This window comes from Oryctolagus cuniculus, chromosome 12 (assembly GCF_051225735.1).
Source record: "Oryctolagus cuniculus isolate XC-2025 breed Fujian yellow rabbit chromosome 12, ASM5122573v1, whole genome shotgun sequence".
NCBI classification, from domain to species: domain Eukaryota; kingdom Metazoa; phylum Chordata; class Mammalia; order Lagomorpha; family Leporidae; genus Oryctolagus; species Oryctolagus cuniculus.
In genome coordinates, this window is record NC_142878.1 from 55,180,753 (window position 1) to 55,206,972 (window position 26,220).

General features: G+C 38.1%; 2 protein-coding genes across 2 annotated transcripts; both read left to right on the plus strand.

Annotated features, from left to right (window-relative positions):
* Positions 1–600: 600 nt before the first annotated feature.
* On the plus strand, positions 601–1,539 carry LOC100342316 (olfactory receptor 4K13-like). Its single transcript, XM_070054868.2, has one exon. It carries the CDS (start codon positions 601–603, stop codon positions 1,537–1,539), a length of 939 nt encoding a protein of 312 aa, XP_069910969.2.
* Positions 1,540–12,700: 11,161 nt separating this feature from the next.
* On the plus strand, positions 12,701–13,639 carry LOC100347426 (olfactory receptor 4L1). Its single transcript, XM_002718027.4, has one exon. It carries the CDS (start codon positions 12,701–12,703, stop codon positions 13,637–13,639), a length of 939 nt encoding a protein of 312 aa, XP_002718073.1.
* The last annotated feature ends 12,581 nt before the right edge of the window (positions 13,640–26,220 follow it).

Genomic DNA, 26,220 nt, shown 5'->3' on the forward strand with positions numbered 1-26,220 from the left:
GCAACTATAGATTTGTGTGTATCAAAGATTCATTGCATTTTTCATCTGTTTATTTGACTTCAAGCAGCAACTACAGAACTGACTCCTAAATTGTGAGTGTTTCATACTCCATCTAATCAGTTTTGTGTTTTCCTTGGTCCTTTTATTCTATTTGAAAACCTTTTGGCTCCTAATTCACTTTTATGTTCCTTGATCATTAAACACTGTAGAAATAAGTTTTACAAAGCAAGAGCCCTCTTCTCTGTCTATGGAGAACCAATAATTTGTTCCTCAAGGTCACCAAGGTGGCAGGGAGCTTCCACACCCTCTTTCAACCTTTGTCAAGTCAGCTTTCTCGAGATGACTGTAGAAGTGAGTTATGCTGATAGCTTCAATGCTGGTTTCACATATTGGCTTATGGCTGATAATCTTTGCTGGGAAATTATGTCTATTGAAAAAATTTTGTATTTTCCATTTAATACTTTTAATTATTTTTGTACATGTGAGTGGACTTTAGGAAGTGGACTTAAATGAATATGTATTTCATTTTTCATTTTTTTCCTCACAGAATTTAATCTGTTTCAATTTTATTTTAGGTAACATCTACTATCAGCCAAATAAATGCAAAGACGAAATCACTCCATGGTGTCTGAGTTTATTTTGCTGGGACTCACGGAGTCTCATGAGTTACAGATTTTCTTTTTCTTATTTTTTTCTCTCATCTACATGTTGATTGTGTTAGGAAACATCATCATTATCATCGCAGTGAAACTGGACCCTCAGTTGCATTCTCCCATGTACTTCCTACTGGCCAACCTTTCCTTTATTGATATGTCTCTGGCCTCCTTTGCCACTCCTAAGATGATCTATAATTTAATCAGCAAATATAAGACAATTTCCTATGAAGGCTGCATGGCACAGATGTTTTTCCTTCACCTTTTAGGTGGAAGTGAGATGATGCTACTTGTAGCCATGGCAATTGATAGATATATTGCCATATGCAAACCCCTCCACTACAAAAATATTATGAGTTCTCGTGTTTGTGTCGGGCTTGCACTTCTCTCCTGGACCACTGGCTTTGTGCACACCGTGAGTCAAATGGTTTTCACAGTGACTTTGCCATTCTGTGGTCCCAATGTTGTGGATAGTTTTTTCTGTGATCTGCCTCGGGTGATCAAACTTGCCTGCACTGACACTTACGTCTTGGAACTATTAGTCATTGCAGACAGTGGACTGCTCTCCTTGTTCTGTTTCATTTTTCTGTTCATCTCCTACAGCATCATCCTGACTACTGTCCAGCATCGCTCCGCCAAGGGGTCTTCCAAGGCTTTGTCTACTCTTTCAGCTCATATTACAGTGGTTGTGCTGTTCTTTGGACCTTGCATCTTTATCTACATATGGCCATTCAGCAGTGTCTCCATTGATAAGGTCCTTTCTGTATTTTATACAATTTTTACTCCACTTTTAAACCCACTCATCTACTCATTCAGGAATAAAGATATGAAGAAAGCTTTAAGAAAAATAAAGACCCAGTATGTCAGTTCCAGATCAGTTTTTTAGCTGAAATGTTATAAGCACCAAAAACATAATTACCCTGCCATCATCATTATCATAGCCATCATTATCATCATCCAAGGACATAAGATGTATGATTTTTTTATCAAACAGAAATCACATTTTGGGAAATGATAATCTGCCTCTACATGCAATAATATATCCTGATTTGTCCATCAAAGTACAAACCATTCCAATACATCATTCCTTTACATTGTAATTATAAGGGTTTTTTTTTTATAAATTTAATCGTTTTAATTTATTATGTTTGAACCATCTGAAGGCACAGCAGTGAAACAGACATATTGTCGTCAACAGAGAACAAAACTGAGCATTAGAAATTATAACAGACTTGCCACAGAAATTGTAATTATTGGACCCGAAATCACATGCTACACATAGCTCCAAAATATATGCATTCCAAACTAAAGATATTTATCCTGTACGTTGAATAACATTCAAGATTTTTTTGTTTTCTTTGCCCTCCTTTAGAGGACAAAGTTCCAAATAAATAAATCTTTCCAACAAGAAGGTAGAAGAGTCTTCCATTAATCCTGAAGTAAAAACAATCACCTAGACATTTCAGTGTTCTCTCTGATGCTATTATGGATCACACTGATTCAGGTGCATCAGTACTGTCGTTTTACAAGAGCATGTTAAAGACCACATCTGAAACAAAAATTATGTGTTGTAGCACCTCATTGCATTTGCATATCGAGTAGTAAAAAAAGAGCATTACATAACCTAGTTTAAAAAAATCAGTTGCTTTCACCAAGTAAACAGTTACCGTCATTAGATCCTGATGAAATCACAAGAAAATGCAACAGTAAAATAAGGGAACAACCAAGGTTAACTGAGTTTTTTTTCTTTTTTAATGTTTATGTATTTTTATTTAATCAGTTATTTAATCACTCACTGGTTGACACACATCTGGGCTGTTTGTAGTTTTGACTGTTACAAATAAAGTTCATGTGAACAATTTTTGCCAAGACTGTATGTAAACATGCTTTTATTTCTCTTGTATAAATAGCTAGAAATGGAGTGACTTACCTATTTAGTAGGTGAAATTTTAGCTTTTTAAGAAAGAGCAAAACAGTTTTCTATATAGTGTTTGCACTATTTAACATTCCCACCGAGGGTGTAAAGAATTCCAGTTCCTCCACATCTGTCTCAACACTTACTATGATTTTTTTTTTTAATTCTGACATTCTGTGTGTATAGGCAGGTACCTCACTGAGGATTTAATCTGTATTCCCCAAATGTCTATTGAGCATCTTTTTATGTGGTTAATTGCTATTCATGTATCTTCCTAGATTGTTTGCTTAAATATTTTGCACATTTTAAAAAATGGATCCATTGGCTTACTGTCAAGTTTTGAAAATTCTTCCTGTAGTCCACAGACAAGTTCAGATTTATGCTTTAAACGACAGCCTCCAGTCTGTGCTTTGTGTTTTCATCCACTAACAATGGCTTGCAAAAATCATATATTTTTAATGTTGAGGAGATTCAATTTATCAATTTATGTGCTTTTTGATTGGACTTTTGGTGACCTTTCTAAGAAATTTTTGCCTATCCAAAAATCTCAGAGGATGTCCCATGAAAGTATTATAGTTTTATGTTTCACATTTAGATATGTGACAAACTTTCAGCTATTTTTCTAAAATAACTTGTTAGATTCTCAGAGGCACAGCAAATGCAATGTAATTGCTACACAAAATTCTCATCAATTCTCATGTGAAATTAATACAAAGAGAACAGATTCAATGTGGTTTGTAGATACCATTCTAAAAAGATAGTAATTCCTTGTCTTCCCTCCCTCCCTCCCTTTCACTGCTTCTCCCTGGCTATTATCCAGGAGCTGGATCAGGAGTAGAGCAGCCAGGACACGAACCAGCACCCACACAGGATGCTGACATTGCAAGCAGCAGCTTTACCCACTATGCCAAGATGCTGTCTCCCCTCTCCCCCCCTTTTTTTCTCACTAAGGATCACTTTGGCTTTTCAGGACCATTTGTGATTCCATATGAAGTTCAGGATTATTTTTGTCTAATTCGTCAATAAATGTCATTAGTTGTTTGATACATATTGCATTAAATCTGTAGAATTCTTTAGGTAGTATAGACATTTTAATGATACTGATTCTTCCAATCCATGAACAAGGAATATATTCATTTTTTTGTGTCTTTGATGATTTATTTCAGCAATGTTTTATCATTTTCATTGTAGAGATGTTTCACTTCTTTGGTTAAATTTACTTCTAAATATTTGATTTTTCTTTTTTCTGTGGCTATTGTGAATAGAATTTCTTTCCTGATTTTTCTTTTAGCGAGTTCATCAGTAACATACAAAAAGCTGCTGGGTTTTGTGTGTTTATTTTTTAACCTGCAACTTAACTGAATTGGTTTATCAGTTCTAACAGCTTTCTGGTGGAGTGTTTAGACTTTTCAATGCACAGTATCATGTCATCTGCAAACATGGGTATTTTGACTACTAGTAGTAAAATGGTGATATAGAAATTAAGAATATTTTTCCATAACCTATATTAACTTACAATGATAATCAGTAGATGGCTTAAAATCATTCAATAAATGTAATTTTAAATGATTTAAATATCCTTGACTGAACAGCAAAAAATCAAAAGCCATGTTCCACTGAGTAAACACTTTTATTTTCTGCCACTATTGGAAATGGCTAAAATGAGCAATATAATGATAAATTAAAATATCAAACACTACTAAAAGTATGATGATTTTGTCATTCATATATAAAACCTTTCTTATCAACTGTAATGATTCTTTTTTTAAAAGATATTTATTTATTTAAAAGTCAGAGTTACAAAGAGAGAGAGAGGCAGAGAGAGAGAGAGAGAGAGAGAGGGGCAGAGAGAGAGAGAGGTCTTCCATCTGCTGGTTCACTCCCCAATCCAGAGCCAGGAGCCAGGAGCTTCTTCCAGGTCTCTCACGCTGGTGCAGGGGCCCCAGGTCTTGGACCATCCTCCGCTGCTTTCCCAGCCCATAGCAGAGAGCTAGATCAGAGGTGGAGCAGCTGGGTCTTGAACTGGTGCCCATATGGGATGCTGGTGCTGCAGGCCAGCCCCCTGCAATGATTCTTTTAATAAAAGCAAGGCAGGCCGGTGCCGTGGCTCAAAAGGCTAATCCTCCGCCTTGTGGCGCCGGCACCCCCGGTTCTAGTCCCGGTCAGGGCACCGGATTCTGTCCCGGTTGCCCCTCTTCCAGGCCAGCTATCTGCTGTGGCCAGGGAGTGCAGTGGAGGATGGCCCAAGTGCTTGGACCCTGCACCCTATGGGATACCAGGATAAGCACCTGGCTCCTGCCTTCGGATCAGCGCGATGCTGGCAGCGGCAGCCATTGGAGGGTGAACCAACAGCAAAGGAAGACCTTTCTCTCTGTCTCTCTCTCACTGTCCACTCTGTCTGAAAAAAAAAAAAAAAAAAAAAAAGCAATCGGGGGAGGAAGTGAAGTTTCATTCTATTATTACAATTATATCTGCTCTCTTTATATTAATAAAAAGTTAAAGCTATACCTATAACAAAGTCTATATTAAGCCATGGGTTAAGTAGTGAATTTGGCTGGAACTGAACAAGAAAATTGGTGACAGCTGACAAATTTTGACCATGGTGAATTTATTCACAGCATTTGTTGGGAAATAGCAGAAGCATACTTTGAAAGCTGTGTTAAAAATCAGTGTGATTAATTATAAAAGCGACATCTTGTAGAACAAGCTTTTATTATTTTGTTTTATAAGAAATGGATAATGATTATGAAAATATTCTGTAGCATATTCTTTGAATATCCCAAAGTATCTAAACCAAAAAATAATTGTTCATATATTATTAAACATGAAATAATTGAAGTATTTACAGTATAAAAATTTTAAATAATGTAACAATTTATTTTATATCTCAACATTTCTGTTTCCTAAATATTTTATATGGTACATAACACAGAAGTTTAATAATAAAATTATAGTGTATATACATAAATTGTGTATATTCAAGAATTTCTGCTAATAAAATTTGGAGATGATTCTTATTAAATAAATTACTTCCTTGGGACCAGCATTGTGGTGTAGAAGGTAAAGACACCACCTATTAGGCAGTGTCACATTTGGGTGCAGGCTCGTTCCCCTGCTGCTCTACTTCCAATCCAGCTCCTTGCTAATGGCCTGAGAAAAGCAGTGGAAGACAGCCCAAGTTTTGGGCTCCTGTCACCCATGTGGGAGACCTGGAAGAAGCCTTTGGCTCAGCCTTGGTGTTGTGGCCATATTTCTCTCTCTCTCTCTCTCTCTCTCTCTCTAATTCTGACTTTCAAATTATGTGTGTGTATATATACATATATATATATTTTTTTTTCTCAAAGTTGCTGGAAAGAAGCATGAAAGTAATGTGAGGGAGGGAGGGAAGGGAAACATTGTTGAATCAAAGTGGCTCACACATATTTCACAGTCCATCAGGCAACACTCTCACAGCCATTTTCACCAAGCCACCACCCAGAGAAAACCCACAGTACATCACAGGGTCATACATTCAGTGTAAACACCTTTCCTGGTCACACTAGAGCAATGGCTCAGTATTCTAACAACTCCCACTGAACTTTGGATTCCCAGAGCTACAGGAAATCCACTCCCAAAGCGGTTCACAGCTTTTTAAAAGAGGCATAAAGTACTATGAAGAATGACACATAAGAACACAGATAAAAATCAGATTTTAAATTTTCAATAATTATTTGGATAAGCTTCTCATACTGTGCCTTTAAAAAAGGTAAGTTAATAAGTTGATCTTCTGTATATAAAGATAATTAAAATGAATCTTAATGAAGAATGGGATGGGAGAGGGAGTAGGAGATGGGATGGTTTGTGGGTGGGAGGGAGGTTATGGGGGGAAAAAGCTGTTATAATCCAAAAGTTGTACTTTGTAAATTTATATTTATTCTATAAAAGTTTTCTAAAAAAGAAAAGGTAAGTTAAAATACTATAGAGAGCTAATTAGAAATTTAATTTCCTTGGGATCCCTTTTGAATAATGTTGTGTTGGCTGGAAGGGAAAGGTTTTGGCTTTTGAGAAACCAAGTCACATTAACTGGGAGGCCACACAAAATTATTTCACAATGAGCTGGAATCAAGAATTTCTGTGAATATTGAAAGGAAATATGCTCTCTCAGAGTAATATTGCAGAGTAATATTTGGCAGCTGAGAGTGATTTATAATGAATACAATTTATAATGAATACAAATAAAGGACATACATCCTTGTTATTTAGAATGTTAATACTATCACGAAAAATCATGGAAAAACCAGCAAAATACCACTGTTTTTACAGATAGGAAAGATTTTTCTTTTCATTAAGTTTCAGGTTTTGAGAAAATATGTAAAAAAGCATATCATATTTACAGCTAAAATAGGAGCTGAAAAGAGAATTAATTATAATGAGATATCTAGAAAATCTGTATGTATATTAAAGTTACAATTATACTATAAATACAACTAAGTCCTTAAATAATTAAAGATGGACAAGCCCTTAGAAGCTGGCCATATATAAGGGAATAAAACTTGTGAGTAACTCATTATTCTAAATCCCATTATTCTAAATAATGGGAAAAGTAGGATAGCAAGTTTCCAAATGCATAAGGCAGCCCAACATACAAATTTAAATGGCCGACCTGAAGAAATTTTAAAGCCAGATTCTGGATCTATAATATGTTCTTGACTGCTTCAGACTGCAGTATATGTGAGTTCAAGCAGGTGTGTAGTAGTGGAAAACTAGACTTAAAAATGCTAAATTTATGAAAAAGAATCCCAAGGAAAGATGTAGAAAATATGGTTATTTACGTTTTATTGAATGTAATCTGTACCTATAAAGTTCACCAATTTTAAGTACACACATCAGGGATTATTGTATATTTATATAGCTGTATAACCATCAACACAATCTTAATTCAAATCATTTCCATCTGCACCAGGGGAAACCTTGGATCATTTACCGACGTTCCCCAGCCTCGAGTGACCGCTTCTGGACTTTCTGTCGCTGTGGATTTGTCTTTGTTTTTTGCATTTCGTATCATGGAATTATACAAGTGATCCTCTGTGTCAGACTTATTTACTAAGCATAATGTTTTGAGATTTGTTCTTTTATCATAAGTATGTATGGTTTTGAATTAAGATAGTCAAGGATAAAATTATACTTTTTGTTCAAATGGCAATAAAAAAAGGGGAATCAAATATTTACTTGAAAAATATATATTTGCTCTTCAAATATTTATTCAAAATATATTTATTTTTATATCAAATAATATATACTGCATATACATAGGGAAGTATAAAAATGTTTATATCCAACTATTGAATAAAGCAAGCCTTGCTTCGTTCCTCCTAAAAGGGATATAAAGATGGAAAGTTCTTGAATTATGGCCTTAGTATTACTTGAGTGACTCACAGCCAATACATACCCCCTCACTACTCAGTCTGTGCCTGGAATGGAGCTTATACCTACATGATCATCACATCTCTTTGGGATGGGCCTGCCACTAAGACTTCCAAAGATTTACTTTTAATTAAGCAGATATTGAGTTTTCAATTATTAGATTAGATGTAGAAAACAAATGTTTACAAAATTCCCTCAAAGCTTTTTCATACTATTATTTATCTTCAATTTCCTCAACAGCACATCAAGAATCGAGTGAAAGTACTTGTTACAAGACATGTTACTGATTATTTAAGGTAAAGAAAATTTTCATCACTTGTAGAATTTTTGCCTAAACTACATGATTTCTTTCTTTTAACTACATTGTCTTTGTACACTCAGAATTTAAGAATAGTGCATTAAATGTAGTCCTAGCAGCTCACTAGGCTAATCCTCCGCCTTGCGGCGCTGGCACACCAGGTTCTAGTCCCAGTCAGGACACCGGATTCTGTCCCAGTTGCCCCTCTTCCAGGCCAGCTCTCTGCTGTGGCCCAGGAGTGCAGTGGAGGATGGCCCAAGTGCTTGGACCCTGCACCCCATGGGAGACCAGGATAAGCACCTGGCTCCTGCCATTGGATCAGCTTAGTGCACCGGCCGCAGCGTGCTGGCCGCGGCGGCCATTGGAGGGTGAACCAACGGCAAAAGGAAGACCTTTCTCTCTGTCTCTCTCTCTCACTGTCCACTCTGCCTGTAAAAAAAATAAAAAATAAAAAAAAGAAATATTTTCAGAAAGCATGCTTGGAAAAGGAAAGAAATAAGAGAATCAAATGCTGGGAAAGTCACTGTCACAAAATAAAAGGTCAAATGAGATTTTCTCAATCTGTACTGAATTATACTAATTTCTTGTCCAAATTGTTCTGTTATATCACAGAGCATGTAATACCAATGACGAGTTATTCATACCCAAATTATACCAGACACATTCATTCGTTCTAACAATTGTCCACAATTTTCATTTCTCCAAAGTATATCTTTTTTTTTTTATTTTTTTTATTTTTTGACAGGCAGAGTGGACAGTGAGAGAGAGAGACAGAGAGAAAGGTCTTCCTTTGCCGTTGGTTCACCCTCCAATGGCCGCCGCGGCCGGCGCGCTGCGGCCGGCGCACCGCGCCGATCCGATGGCAGGAGCCAGGAGCCAGGTGCTTTTCCTGGTCTCCCATGGGGTGCAGGACCCAAGCACCTGGGCCATCCTCCACTGCACTCCCTGGCCACAGCAGAGAGCTGGCCTGGAAGAGGGGCAACCGGGACAGAATCCGGCGCCCCGACCGGGACTAGAACCCGGTGTGCCGGCGCCGCTAGGCGGAGGATTAGCCTAGTGAGCCGCGGCGCCGGCCCAAAGTATATCTTACTATTGAAAAAGTCTAAAAGAAAATTCTTGCCAATTCATAAAAGCGTTTAACAAAATCCTGCAAAACTGTGATATGATGGATCTCTCAATATACTCCTCCAAGGCACAGCCCATCATTCAACACCCCTTCAATACGCTCCTGAGTCTGACCTATGGGAACAGCTTTGTTTTCATATTTTTTTCCCTTAATCGGTAAACATCATCCATTTCTTAAAAATATTTAAGGTAGGAAAATAAATGAGAAGTTAAGCTGGATAATAGTGATAGTTGGATAACAATGATAGGGGATTCTAACAAGAAACTGAGTAGAAATGAAAATAAGGAGTGAATTACAGGCCATGCCACAAAAGAGAACAGGTATTTCCTATTTGCCTACACATCTTACTTTGGTCCTTTTTCTATTTTCTAATTACACCACTCTTCCTGTTCATTGCTATTAATTCTTTTCTTGTAAATGCTTCTATCCCATCTCTTGATTTACTGACTGCAAAAAGTTTATTTTTAAGTGTTTTGAAGGCAATAACAAGGCTAAAATTGTGTCTTGGAATTGACTGGCATTCTTTTAAAATTCTTATAATATTTTCCATATATCCTGTAGTAAGTTAAATATTTTATGATTTCTTATTTTTATTAATCACATTTGTCTAGATTGTAAACTTTCTCTAGGACATTGATTCTTTCTTTTTTTTAAAGATTTATTTATTTATTTACTTGAAAGAGTTACAGCATGAAGGGGGTGAAAGAGACAGAGAGAGACAGAGAGAGAAAGAGAGAGAAACAAACAAGATTGGGCCAGGCCAAAGCCAGGAGTCAAGAACTTCTTGCAGGTCTCCCGCGTTGGTGCAGAGGCCCAAGGATTTAGGCCAGGTTCCACTGCTTTCCCAGGCACATTAGCAGGGAGATGCACTGAAAGTTTAACAGCCAGGACTGAAACAACCACAGCAGTTAATTAAGCAGTTCAGTTGATTATAACATAGAAGGACCCAAACACACCTGTTGAATCATATCCCCTATGCAATTCATACGGAATATGCAAATTAAATAAATAAGCCTATAAAGTTATATATATATGTTTAATTTTGAAGGAAATATGGTGTGTTGCTATACCCCCAGATGCTGGTGTCATATTGAGCTTGAATATTAGCTGTGAGCTTTGCTAGGTACATACTGGTGAATAAGTTATTACATATTTTTGTACCACAGTTTCCATATATGCAGCATGAGGGCAATAATGGTACTTATATTGTGTCATTGTTATGAGCACTAACTGCATTAATTAACATGAAACATTTAGAATGCATGTACTCAGTAGTTACTCTATTTTTCATCACTCTAATTTTGTGAAAATTGCTGAAAGAACTCAGTAGAGATGGCTTGGTATTATATATTGTAACACAAGCATCATCTGTACATTAGGACTGAATCACTTTAATACTTATTTCTAAACCAACATACACATATACCACACAAACTCACCACTGTGAACAGCGGTAACATAAGGGATTGGACAAAACAGACTCAAAAAGATCTGATGTTACGTCTGTGTATCCTGAAATCCTTAGTAAACTATGTAACAGAAATTGTAAAGCAGAATTATTTTCAATGAGTTAAAAGACTCTCTCATATGTAATGTATCCCCTCAGGTGTGTGTATACTTGTTTGCTTCATAAATTATTTCAGGACAAAGAAAATCCTCCATTTTCCAAATATTACATTCCTTCTCTATAAGATTACATAATCCCAAAGGATAGGTGGATGAATCTATAATAATAAAAGAAAATAAATAGTAACTAATTACCATCAATCTTTCTGTGTCAACAAAACAGAAGACCAAGGTGAAACGATAAGAGTATAAAGAGATAAGAGAATAAAACAACAGAAAAGGGAACTTCCATTCCTTCAAATGTTTTATTACAGTGTAACTGGGAGTATAATTATTTTTCAAAGTAATGTGATACATAAATTGATCTCAAATTATAGACATTTGTGTATATATTTAAAAGTGAAATGATGGGGCAGGCATTGTGGCACAGCGGTTAAGCAGCCAGTGGGGACAACAGCATCTCATGTGAGTGCTAGGTTCAAGTCCCGGGTCTGCTACTGATCCAGCTTCCTGCTAATGCACACCCTGGGAGGTACCCAGTGCTTGCTAAGCACTTGGATCCCTGCTGCCACATAGGAGATCCAATGGAGTTCCTGGCTCCTGATTTCAGCTTGGCCCAGCTCTTTCTATTGTGACTAACTGGGGAATGAACTCGCAGATGGAAGATTCTCCTCTCTCTCTCTCTCTCTCTCTCTCTCTCTCTCACACTGTGTGTGTGTGTGATTCTGCTTTTTAAATAAATAAACAGAACTTTTTAAAAAAGTTAAGTACATCAAGCACAGAAAGGCAAGTACTTCATGACCTTACTCATATATGGAATTTTCTTTTTGACAGGCAGAGTTAGACAGTGAGAGAGAGAGAGAGACAGAGAGACAGAGAGAAAGGTCTTCCTTCCGTTGGTTCACCCCCCAAATGGACACCATGGCCAGCGCGCTGCCCCGATCCAAAGCCAAGAGCCAGGTGCTTCTCCTGGTCTCCCATGCGGGTGCAGGGCCCAAGGACCTGGGCCATCCTCCACTGCCTTCCCAGGCCACAGCAGAGAGCTGGACTGGAAGAGGAGCAACCGGGACAGAATCCGGCGCCCCAACCGGGACAAGAACCCGGAGTGCCAGTGCCGCAGGTGGAGGATTAGCCTAGTGAGCCACGGTGCCGGCCTCATAAATGGAATTTTAAAACATTGATCTTACAGAAATTGAGAGTATAATGATGGTTACCAGAAGTTGGAGAGAGAAAGGGAACAGAAGGGATGGGAAAAGTTTGATTAACAGGTACTAAGTCATTTTATATAGGAGTAGAATCCTGGAGTTCTATCACATAGAAGGGTGACTATAGAAAATGACAATGTACCATTTATCTCAAAATAAAAAAAACAAGACTTTTAGTGTTTCATAATAAAGAAATGTTAAATTTTGAGGATATAGAAACATGAAACCTAATTGGACACTGTGCAATGTATGCATGTATCAAAACATCATGTGTCATATAAATATATACATAATTTTACATGTCAATTAAAATTTCTTAAAATTATTTAAAAAATTTTGGATGGTTTTCAAATTTTTCACACAAAAATGAACTTATCTATTAATTCCAAATTAATTAATTAATAAAATTATACACTCATATTATCAATTACTCTTACCACCAACTAGTAGAAATAGTAAAACAGTGGTGCTAACTATGTTTTTTTAATTCTCTTTGTATAATAAAGAACTTCTGGAACCTTTCAAGTTGAGAAAATGGAACATAAAAATGGAACTGTGGTGACTGAATTTATTTTGCTAGGATTTTCTGGACGATGGGAACTTCACATTTTCTTCTTTGTGACGTTTTCCTTGATCTACAGTGCCACTGTGTTGGGGAACATTCTCATTATGGTCACGGTGACATTCAGCTACCCCCTTCATTCTCCTATGTACTTTCTTCTGGGGAACCTCTCTTTTCTGGACATGTGTCTCTCCACGGCCACAACCCCCAAAATGATCACAGACTTGCTCACTGAACACAAGACCATCTCCTTGGGGGGCTGCATGGCTCAAATGTTCTTCATGCACTTCTTTGGGGGTGCAGAGATGTCTCTTTTGATAGTCATGGCCTTTGACAGGTATGTAGCCATATGCAAACCCTTGCACTACAGGACAATCATGAACCATAGGTTGTTGAATAGGTTTGTGATTCTTTCATGGGTAGTTGGTTTTATACACACCATGAGCCAGATGGTATTAACTGTGAACCTACCTTTCTGTGGCCACAATGTCATAGACAGCATATTTTGTGACCTCCCCCTTGTCATCAGGCTTGCTTGTGTGGAAACATACACCCTGGAACTATTCGTTATTGCGGACAGTGGGCTGCTCTCCTTTATCTGTTTCATCCTGTTGCTTTTCTCTTACACTATCATTCTGGTCACTGTACAGAAAAAATCTTCTGGAGGGCTTTCCAAAGCTCTGTCCACACTGTCTGCCCACATCATTGTGGTCACTCTGTTCTTTGGACCTTGCATCTTTATCTATGCCTGGCCATTTGGTAGCTTTGCAAGCAATAAAACCCTTGCTGTCTTTTACACTGTAATCACACCCTTACTGAATCCTATTATATACACCCTGAGAAATCAGAAAATGCAAGTGGCCATGAGAAAACTGCGATTCCAACACGTTAGCTCCACACAGAACTTCTAGATTTCAGAACTATATAGCTAATACAACTTTCAAATACTGCGGTAGGATAACATGAATAGATATTTTATATAAGGTATCATTACTTTAAATTGAGATAAAGCTGCTGTAGCACTTTTTTTTTTTTTTTTGACAGACAGAGTGGACAGTGAGAGAGAGAGACAGAGAGAAAGGTCTTCCTTTTGCCGTTGGTTCACCCTCCAAAAGCCGCCGCGGCCGATGCGCTGCAGCCAGCGCACCGCGCTGATCCGAAGGCAGGAGCCAGGTGCTTCTCCTGGTCTCCCATGGGGTGCAGGGCCCAAGCACTTGGGCCATCTTCCACTGCACTCCCTGGCCACAGCAGAGAGCTGGCCTGGAAGGGGGGCAACTGGGACAGAATCCGGTGCCCCGACAGGGACTAGAACCCGGTGTGCCAGCACCTCAAGGCGGAGGATTAGCCTATTGAGCCACGGCGCCGGCCCAGTAGTACTTCTAATAGACACAATTTAAGATGTATATACAGTAAAATAGACATATGGAATAAATATTTTCCCATAAACATTCAATATGTGACTATTAGTGAAGAAATGACTGTAAAAGAATATGTGGATATTATGATAACTTTGATCGATATGGAAAATTAACATCCATACATTTATGCTGCAGCTGTTAGATGCCAAGAACAAATCATAACTGAAATAATGTTAATGATGGGAAAATATAATTTTAATTTATTGAATCAATGATGTAAAAACAATACTAGGGGCCAGAGCGTCCCATATTGGCACCCGTTCAAGTACTGGCTGCTCCACATTCAATCCAGCTTTCTGTTAATGGCCTGGGAAAGCAATGGAAAATGGCCTAAGTGCTTAGGCCCCTGTACCCGCATGGGGGACACAGAAGAAGCTCCATTATGGCCATTTGGGGAGTGAAGCAGCAGATGGAAGACCTCTCTCTCTGTCTCTCCCCCGTCTGTCTGTACATCTGCCTCTCAAATAAAAAAATAAATCTTCAGAAAATCCTAAATCAGCAATGTCAAAACATACCAAACAGAAGATGCCAGAGGAAAAGCCAATCAAAGGACAATTTCAGCAAATGAGAAAGAGCACCCCACGAAACCCAGTGCTCTGAATGTAAGTATGCACAGTTGATTAAAAAGCAACGTCTGTGTGTGTCAGTATCGTTCCAGATACAATTTTGTAAAACTTTCTTTTATACGCTTGTGAAACCATTAGTTAAGAATGTTACACTACTCTGGTTTTTAATGATCTGTAAATATTTTAAAATTTACTGTACATGGGTGAAATGGTCATTTTTCCTTTCAAGTATTGTTTTTATTGCCATTGTCTATATTCCCACTAAACTAGGGTCTTTTTGCTTTCTAGTTGGTTATACTTTTTATTCAGAGAAGTATTAAGCCTTCTTATTGTAATGTAAATTTAACATATGTAATCTCAAAAACACAAAAAAGGGAGAAGGGAGGAGTCTGGGAAGGAGGGAGGGAGGAAGGGACTCTCATTGTGTTCTTAGAATGGCATCTACAAAGCACACTGAATCCTTTAAAAACTAATTAAAAATTAAAATGAAAACTTTTTAAAAAATTATAACAACCAAATCTCCCCTCAAGGAACAATACCCATCATGAACATGAATGTAAATATTCTTTTTTTAAAAACTTTTATTTAATGAACATAAATTTCCAAAGTACAGCTTATGGATTACAATGGCTTCCCCCCATAACTTCCTTCCCACCCACAACCCTCCCCTTTCCCGCTCCCTCTCCCCTTCTATTCACATCAAGATTCATTTTCAATTCTCTTTATATACAGAAGATAAGTTTAGCATATATTAAGTGAAGATTTCAACAGTTTGCACCCACACAGAAACACAAAGTGAAAAATACTGTTTGAGTACTAGTTATAGCATTAAATCACAATGTACAGCACATTAAGGACAGAGATCTTACATGGGGAGAAAGTGCACAGTGACTCCTGTTGTTGACTTAACAAATTGACAATCTTGTTTGTGGTGTCAGTACTCACCCTAGGCTCTTGTCATTAGTTGCCAAGGCTATGGAAGCCTTTTGAGTTCGCCAACTCTGATCATATTTAGACAAGGTCATAGTCAAAGTGGAAGTTCTCTCCTCCCTTCGAGAAAGGTACCTCCTTCCTTGATGACCTGTTCTTTCCACTGGGATCTCACTTGCGGAGAGAATGTAAATATTCTTAATAGATTTTTACCAAGATGAATTCAAATACGTAAGAAAATTACAAGATATCCAGATGGACATTTAGCCCAGTAGTTAAGATCCATGTTTGAGTACATGGGTGTGATGCCTGACTCCAGCACCTGACTGCAGCTTCCTGGTAATGCAGACCTGGGAGGAAGCAGGTGATAGCTCAACAATCACATTCCTGCCACCCACATGGGAGTCTTTGACTGAGTCTCCAGCTGCCAACCTCAGCCCAGCATAAGCCCACACATAGCAGGCACTGGAGAGGTGAACAGGTGGGTGGGATCCCTCTCTTTGTTTCTGTCTTTGTTTCTCTCTCTCTCTCAAATAAATGAATACTTTTTAAAAATCATTAAAAAAATAAAGCAAAAGCACAGTTCTTTAACTTTCATAATATATCACATAGCTTTATTTTCCAGGGACTTTACAAAACCCTAGCACATAAAAAATTTAAAACAAATGGAATGAAAGAGATAAAGCAGGCTTAGAATATTTGCTATTAGAAATTATATAGGTTTTTGTTGCTATGTGTCCAATAAATATCTTACAGGCTTACATTATAACATGCCTCATATTAAAGAAATCCCATTCACGTCTACAGTAAAATATGACAGTGTATAAAATTATACTGTACCTGATAAAACATTTTGTAAGAGTGTTGTTTCTGTCACTATGGCACATTCAAGATACTAAAGCCTTTGCTTTGTTAGGTACACTGAGAAAATATTAAATAGAAAAAAAAAGTCAATTAATAAGATGTTTTAAAGATTTAATTGAGTATGAAAAATTGTAATAAAAAAGCTTAATTCCAAAATTTATTTATGTCTAGGGGATACATATGTGACCAATATGTGAAGAGTCATGACTGAAATGCATTGTCTTTACCAGCAATAAAAATTACTTTCAGTTTTTCATGACAGTTCATTTCAGTTTCATATATATTCCTGATCAAATGAAGTTAACACTGTCTCCTTGTGTTTATTTTAGGTATATGCCTGCTAGTTATGCTACTTCTTATCAACATTTACAAATGTGGGGTTTTTCTTATGATTAACAGTATTGTTTCATTAAATGATGTGTGCTTATGTAATAATATTAAGACCTATATATCTTCATTTAAATAAATATAGAAGTAAACTGTGAAAAAGCACAAGATAGCATAAAATGAAGTCATAATTGACAAAGAAACAGAGCTTTCAGAAAAAGGAAAAATAAAATAATTAAAACTACAATTTTGTATAAAAGATAAATAGCAAAAATAATCCTGAAGAGAAAATTAGTGTACCAAAAGATAGTACATTATTAAAATGTGTTACAGAGACAAGGACATTTAAATATGGAATATAGATTAAGGAGGCAAAATCAAATTATATGTGATCTTACAGTAGGAAAAAATGTCAGAAAGATAATATTTAAGGACATTATGCTAAATTCTTTTCAAAATTTAGGTAAAAATATATGAATCAATCCTTAGTTTCCAGCAGATAAAGAAAAAACAAAAATCATACATAAGAAATTCAACATGGCATATTATTTTTGAAGAACAGATCACCAAAGGGAAGATATTTCAAAGGTAGACAAAATAGGAAACTCAGATTACTCAGAATTGTTTTAAGTGCCCATAGTTGAATTCTATGTGCACTGATGTAGACCAGACAATGGTAAAATTTTTCAAAATGGCTGAGGGTTAGTTTATGAAAGAAATATTTCTATGAACAGACTTGTTGCTTTGCAGCAAAATGTATCCCATAAAATTATTCTATGTGTAAAACTAAAGAAATATTTACAGCCGGTGCCACGGCTCAGTAGGCTAATCTTCTGCCTGCGGCGCTAGCACACCGGGTTCTAGTCCTGGTCGGGGCGCCAGATTCTCTCCCGGTTGCCCCTCTTCCAGGCCAGCTCTCTGCTGTGGCCAGGGAGTGCAGTGGAGGATGGCCCAAGTCCTTGGGCCCTGTACCTCATGGGAGACCAGGAGAAGCACCTGGCTCCTGGCTTTGGATCAGCGCGGTGCGCCAGCCGTAGCAGCCATTGGAGGGTGAACCAACGGTAAAGGAAGACCTTTCTCTCTGTCTCTCTCTCTCACTGTCCACTCTGCCTGTCAAAAATAAATAAATAAATAAATAAAATTAAAAAAATAAATATTTACAAAGGCAATTCTTGAAATTTAGAAAAAAATTGATAAAAGAAATAATGAGGACTCAAATAAATGGGAAAACATGTTTACATGAGTCCAAAGATGATTATTTTTTCCTCAAACCATTGCATAAAAGGTTGTCAATCCCAATCAAGTATGTATTATGATTTTGTAGAAATGGATCAGTGGATAGTAAACTGTCCAGGAAAATTTAAATCCATAGACTAGCCAGCAGGGACGTGATATGCTATTGCTCTCAAGTCCTCCTAAAAGCATGTTGTAACTGAAAGTTGTGACACTGATGTGAAAATGGCAGTATACCAGTGGAACAAAAAATGGGAGCTTGAGAAATAGATTTAATCCACCTTAATTCCTGCAGCTTCTGCTTCGAGGAATGTCGCTCCCCCTCTTCGTGGCGGAGCGACACTGAACCCTGCCTAGGCTTCATATCCGAGTCACGGCACCATTATGTCGCTCCCTCTCTTCGTGGAGGAAGGACACAGGACCCTGCGCTGTTCTTTTGTCTGCTCGGCCCTCCCCGGGTTTGCTGCTGGTTCTTCCCGGGTTGGCTGCCAACCCCTCCACCTCTGTGGAAGGGCGGTTCCCCCTGGCCACTTTCCCCACTTCTGCGGGGGAGCGGCACACTGCCGGCCGGCTCTCTCGGGGGCTGCACAGGTGTTTCTCAGGTGTTCCTGGTGCATGTTGTCTCTCTCCTCCTTTATAGTCCTCTTCCACCAATCCCAACTCTGCTACCCACACGCTGAGTACGCTGCTCTCCTCCAATCAGGAGCAGGATCAGCTCCTGCAGGTCATCACTCAAGTTGGCGAGAGGCAGCTGCGCAGAAGTTGTTACTCCCTTCTCAGCGCCATATTGTGGGAGAGCAGATGCATAGAATAAGTCTTAATTCCAGTAACAGTCTAGTCCGAGTTGCTCCCCACAGAGGAATCTGAACTGAATCATACTCGGAAGACTCTCCTTTCTTGTCTGGCTTCCTCTTCTTTCCCCTGAACAGGCATTTCCACCAACAAATCTTTGAACACTTAATCTCATCCTGGTGCCTATTTTCAAGGGCCCCAAACTCACACTGGCTATTATAAGCAAAGTATTGTTAAACATCATTATATACATCCTCGGATGGGGATATGTATGAGTGACACATAGCCTAAATATACAGATATAGAAAGAGGTGGCTGTCAGTATAGGTACACACATGTATATCTTGACATTGTCTGTAACTTGAAATTCTAGAATGGAAAAACACAAAAAATAGGGTAACATCTATTGTCCAAGTTGTTTCTTTCTATTTAGTTGTTTATTATCACTTCTATACATCTGTGGAGGATGCTGTCTGATGAAGATACAATTATAAAACAGACATTTTCAAATCATGCCCACTCCCACACATCTGTCCACATTTCTCCATACCAGACCTCCCTTTCTCCAATTTCCAGCCCATTTCTTCCTGAGCATCTGATAGTGGGCCATGCCATTGACTGCTGCCTGGGAGCCCATATACACTTACAGTTCAGATACTTCTGGCACACAAAGGTGATGATTTTTCTCAATGCTTCCAGCTCTACCAATTGAGAAGTCTTGAATTCCCCACTCTTATTCAAAATTGTCCCTGGCTGTGATGGTTACACAGCTAATATCCATTTGGGGCCTGCAGTCACAAACAAAGCCAACTTTTCTATAAATGAAGTTTGGGATTTGTCAACTCTCCTCAGCTGTTAGGCGGGACCCCCTGTTTCCTCGCAAGGGTCTGTGCCACCTGATCCTCTCATGTAACTTATCTGTTCGCTCATGGTCCTCTTTAAGTTTGATTTTAGATGTAGCCTTTTCTCTTTATGAAGAACTACTCCTAGAGATGTACAGCTTCATAACACTGCAGGGTAAACCCCAAACCACTCTGAATGGTCCCTTCCAAAGGCATGGTCACTTGGTGCCATGTAGTCAAGCACTCCACGTCTTCCAGGGATAAGTGAAAGACAGGATCTGGTTTTTAAAGGAGGTATAATTCTCTTTCTTGAATGGCATCGTCTTACATCTGCATTCTGATTTTCCACTGGGACTCCCCATTTGCACCATAATTGTATTGTTTTTTTTTTCTAGCTTTTGATCACTGTGATATCATAAAGCCTGATAGATTGTATGGCTCAAATAGAATTTCTTGCATTAAATAATAAACTGTCCCCGCACAAATCCATCAGGATTCGATATCATTTCAAATATTAGCTAAACCATAGGTCTGGCTGATGTATCGTAACAGAACTTAAAGAGGCAAACCAAACATTTTGCATCATTGTTTTGTTTTGTTTTGTTTTCTGGTAGGAAGAATAAGATACACGACTTTGTCTTTTATTCTGGAGAGGATATATGCTTCTTACTCTTAACCAAAATAGCCAGGGACACTCTTACTAGAGTTTACCTCTCATTTTATGGACTTGCAGCTATCTGTTGTTCATCCAGCCTGTTCAGCCTAATATTATTGATTAGGTTGATATGTTTTATTCCACAGGATGAAAAGCAAGCTAAAAACTCCTCAGACTATATCACTACAAAAGACAAGATAATTAACGTGGTCTTGAAGCCAAACTATCAATATTGTCATTCCAAATAAATGCAAACTGTTCCTTATATGATTTCCTGGTCAGAATGGAAATTTAATCAATCGGTTCCAAGTCTTTGCTGAGCTGTTAAATTTCATTTTCAATGAAAGTTTTCACAAATCAATGTATTCCTGCTTATGAATATTTACTTTGACTACTCTTTGTTAAAAACTTTCAATCACAAGTTTACGAAGTTTCCAGAATTGTGGAGCAAAGACATCCATTCTTCCATTCTTCTATAAACAAACAGAATCATAGCAAAATAAAGCAAGCATTTCAGAAATTTGTAAATCAACCAAAGGTTTCCAAATATCTAAGGTGTATTTATTCTAGAAATACTTGTGAGAAGCTGGGACAGGCATCTGGCTTAGCAGTTAGTAATGTCAGCTGAGCACCACATCCCATGTAGAGTGTCTGGATTTGAGTCCCTGCTCTGCTCCTGATTCCAGTTTTGTAGTAAGGACCCAGGATTTAGCAGATGAGGCTCAGGTGGTTTGCTCCCTGCAACCCACACGGGAAACCTAGACTGAGTTCCTGGCTCCAAGATTTGGCCTCTGTCTCTCTCTTTTATCTCTGTGTCTGTGTCTTTCTGTTAATCTGTCTCTCTCAATTTCATTCAAAAAATAACGATTTCTAAAAATAAACACAGAAGGGAACATACTGTTTTCAAAACTCCTCAAATAAGTCCTTTTTCCAAGTACTGGTACTGTATGTTTTATCTTATGCCACCCCCCACCCCGGAAGAATCCCATAGGCAAGACTGACGTTATTTGTTCTGACTTAGAGATCTCTGGATGAGTGCATAAGGCATTATCCCCAGAGCATGAATCAAAAACAGTTAGTTTGAATTATTTGACACTGTGTCTGCCTAAGGCTAAAGTATCTGCTCAGGCAGTGGTCAAAACTAAAAAAAGAATAGTGAACAAGCTATTGATTTCTTTTTTTTTTAAAGATGTATTTTATTTATTTAAAATGATTTCTTTTTTTAAAAAAAAAAAGATGTATTTTATTTATTTGAAAGAATTACAGAGAGGCAGAGAGAGAGGGATGGGGTCTTCTATCTGCTGGTTCACTCCACAGGTGGCTGCAACAGCTGGAGCTGCGCTGACCTGAAGCCTGGAGCCAGAAGCCAGGAGCTTCTTCCAGGTCTCCCATGTGTGTGCAGAGGCCCAAGGACTTGGGCCACCTTCTGCTGCTTTCCCGGGCCATAGCAGAGAGCTGGATCAGAAGAGGAGCAGCTGCCGGGACCAGAACTGGCGCCCCTATGGAATGCCAGCACTTCAGGACAGGGCTTTAACCCGCTGCGCTCCAGCACTGGCCTCTCATCAATGATGTCCAATGTTTCGAGGAGTGGGCAATGCTGCACAGCCACTTAAGCCGCTGTTTGGGAAGCCCGCATCCCCTGCTGGAGGACCTGGCTCATGTTTCAGCTGTGCCAGTTCCAATTCCAGCTTCCTGTGAATGCCCATCTTGGGAAGCAGGCACTGATGGTTCATGCACGTGATTCCCTGCCACTTGCACAGAGAACCAGGTGGATTTCCAGGCTCTTGGCTTCGACCTGGTAGCCTTGGCTGTTCCAGGCGCTGGGGAATGAACAAGCATTCTCTCTCCCCCCCTCCCCCCCTCCTCCCTACCTTTGAATAAAATGAATAGTAAAAAAAACTTTCGATATCATTCTCTCCTCTCCCCTGTTTTTTTTTTTTTATTTTTTAGTATTGAAAGAGGATCTTTCTTTACTGAATATATAAAAGTTAGTAAGTTATTAAGGATTTCCTGAAATACTTGAGAGTAAAATCTTGAATATCAAGAACAAAATCCACCAATTTACCAAAATACATAGAACATAAAATAGGAAAACTGCTAAATAAGTTTTAAAAGTGGAATTAATTTTTAAAATTGTTGTGTGGTGATTTAATTGGGCCAATTCTATATAGACTTATTCCCTGTCACAAAAATATCACTGAAGTCTTTGCTCATTTAGCTGAATGGTCAGCATTGATCAGTCAGGCAGTTCCACAAATGTCTTCTTCAAACAATATACTGGGGTGTGTGTATGTCGAGGCATACCTTCAACAGTTACACAGTCTGCAACTCTGCCTTTATCTTCAATTCCTGATTATTTGGGGTTTACATAAATTATAGTTGAGAGATTATGGGCATATTTACAGGTCTGCATTTGCATGAAGAGCTGTTTTTGACATGAAAATTCAATGAATATATACACAATGTTAATAAAATAAAAGTCAAAAGAATATCTAACTAGACGTAGAAAATGTTTGGAAGAAACTCAAAACTCCTTCATTGAGGATTAGTCCAGAAAAATCATAAAATTAGATTGTCATGACTGACACACAATCATGTGTGTATACTAAGCACTATGTAATTGTACATTTGAAATAGGTGGGGAGTGGTTGTTTAGCCCAGAACTTAAAATGCCTGCCTCCCACACTTAGGAGCTCCAGCTCTGCACCCAGTTTCCTGGAGGCAGCAGTCATGGCTCAAATAATTGGGATTCTGCCATGCACTTAGGAGACCTGGATTGAGTTCCCAGTCCCTGGCTTTGGTCTGGCCCTGTTCCAACCATCGTGGCCCTCTGGGGAGTGAACCAACTAGTAGGAGCACTTTCTTTCTCATTTTCATTCTTTCATTCTCTCTCTCCCTCTCTCCTTCTCTCTCTCTCTCTATATATATATATATATAATATATATAATATATTCATTTCTATATTTATTTCTTCCCTCACTCCCTCCCTCCCCCGCCTCTCTGCCTCTCAGCCTTTCAAATAGATAAATCAAAATTCAAAATACAAAAGATGAATTGTATGGGATGCCAATTATATCTTAATAAGCTATAAAACAGTGCAATTCATATGTACTTCCATGGATCCTACAGGAACATGAAACCTGTTGCTTACAAATGCCTCAGCATATAAGGCCCCCTAACAGGCCCCAAATGTTCCAAGAGTTTCATTGGAACTTCAGATATTGTGGAAGTTAGGGTAGGCCAAAAGGGTGATCTGCTACTGTGTAGGAGACAGACTTCCGAAGTTTCTTCAGGAAGGGTGAAGTTCTAACTCCTAAAAAGGTGAGGAAGCCTGCAGCATCTAGATTTTAAGGCTCATCCATTCAATTGTGCCCATGCTGTATCTCAGATTTCCAGGGTTTCCCTACCACTGCTGGAACCTGAGCCTAACACACATACCTTGGTTGAGCATTTATACAATTCTGGAGCTACATAACTAGTAGCCATTCAACTTACTGATGAAATGTCTCCCTTCACTTATAGGAAAGAAAGGTCTCTGTTAACTATCAAAGTGCTGCTTAGGCTTTTATACTGAGCCTTTTACTACTTGGCAGTGACCTTCTACTTCTCATTACCCCTCAATGCAATTTTGCACAGACAATTTCATTTTGAGACTTGCAGGAACTGTTCTCCCTTTGTCGTTCAAACGACTGACTCATTCACCTGCAATGATATCTTTTCCAATAGAAAGTTTTTTCCAGATGACCAGCAGTGAAACGCTCAGGAGTCAAGTGTCTATCTATGTCAGGACTTGTGTGCCGTGTCCCACTTGGAACTGAATTTCCCTTGCCCACCAGGCTGTGCATGACTCAACCACAAATCCCCACTTATCACCTTCTTTCTCAGATCAATCTCAATATCAATATCAATTGTGTTACCTTGAGTTATCTGCATGGACAACAAGATGGAATTAGAGTGCATTCACACAGTGAAACATCAGAAATGAAAAGGAAGCTGGCACACGAAAAGCATGCAGAAATCTCAAAAGCAGTATTATGCAGAAGGCACTGAGAGCAAAAAACTAAATACTATGAGATTTTATCTGAATTAAATTCAAGATTAGACAAAATCCATATTCAATGACAGAAATAATAGGCATTATCTCTAATGGTATTGACTGCAAGGGATCCAGGGAAACTAATCTTGAGAGAAATATTTTGTAATTTGATAAAATAGTTATTGAAAAGTTGTATGCTTGCAAAAACACAGCTCAATGTGTGTATTACATACTTATTCATTTCTAGTTCATAAATTATTTTCATATAATAAAATAACTTTAGTAGATTAGCTTTCAAAATAACAAAACAACAAATAAAGTGGTCTAAAACTGCAGTTGGGACCATAGAATTTCCACAGCACTAGCAATTAAAACAACTGTGCTGGCATATTGTGGAAATGATTTTAATTGTTAAAGAGCAGTATCTTACTTTGTTTCTTTGCCAGAAACCTCTGTGTTGTCCCCATGGGAGACCCAGTGATAAGTTCCTAAAGCCAGTGTCTGATTATATTCTCCAAGGTCAAAGCAGGCCTCAGGGAAGGTATTCCAGCTTGACTGTGTTTAATAGACATTTTATTATTTGTTTCCCATATCCTCTTTTTCACTTTTCTCTGCTGTGTCTAAATTTGTCATGTTTAAAATTGAACTAATAGTGCACTATAATTGGCAGAGTTTCAAATCAATATTTTCCTTGCAATGCAATAAAACATTATCCACTATTAAATATTATTTTTTACTTGATTCTTTCCTATCCTCCTCCAGCATTCACATCTCAATATGATGATAATTTACAATTTAGAACATAATTTAGAACATTTGATGCAAGATTCATTTGTTTATATGCATTCACTTTTCAGTTCAAAGTGAGGCAGTTACCATCCAGAGATGAGTCACTTTGTTTGACTAGATAGAGCTCTATATACTCTTATCTGAAAAGGTATGTTGTCTAAGTATTAAGAAGTAGATTATGTCACAGTTTCTCTGTTAATGATAAAAAGAGATCTCTGAGGTTCTATTTGTCTAACAATTTTCTACTTATTAATTGAAAACTTAGTTTGTACCTCCAGATCCAATGTAGAATGTTGGTAGACATGTTTTTGTATCTTCTAAAATTTTTTATTCTTTCTCATATATTTAATTAACTGAAATGACAATCTCTTCTTCAAAGCGAGAGCAATTTTTATTTTAAGAATGTGGGAAGATTGGTGTTTTTGAGTTTTGATTCCTGCATCTTGACTAGACTTTTTCTTATCAAGAAATGATGAAACAATGAATTTCTCCTAGGATTAAACACCAAGGAAGAAGGAAGGAAGGAGGGAGGGAAAGAGGGAGGGAAGAAAGCAAAGAAAGAAGAAAGGAAAGATGGAGGGAAGGAAGGAAGGGAGAGAAAAGAAAAGAAAAAAAGATAAGGAAAAAAAGATAAACATATATATATATAAATAGCAAAGGATGATATTTTGTACTCTGTCTTTTTTTTAATATTAGTTCACTTATTTATTTGAGAAGCAGTGTTACAGACAGAGAGAGGGGGAGAAAGATCTTCCATCTGCTATTTCGCTCCCCAAATAGCCACAATGGAGCTTCTTCCTGGTCTACGATGTGGGTGACATGGGCCCAAGCACTTGTGCCATCTTTTATTGTTTTCCCAAGCCATAAGCAGAGAGCTGGATCAGAAGAGGAGCAGCCAGGACACAAACCAGTGCCCATATGGGCTGGCATGGCAGGTGGAGGCTTAATCTCTATTACAGAATGGGCTCCACTTTATGTCTTACTACCTTAATATAATACATCCAAAACTAAACAAGGAAGATGTTCACTTAGTTTTCACC

Bases quoted from the DNA above. Each gene is read 5' to 3' on its own strand.
- LOC100342316 (XM_070054868.2), top strand. From the start codon at position 601: ATGCAAAGACGAAATCACTCCATGGTGTCTGAGTTTATTTTGCTGGGA.
- LOC100347426 (XM_002718027.4), top strand. From the start codon at position 12,701: ATGGAACATAAAAATGGAACTGTGGTGACTGAATTTATTTTGCTAGGA.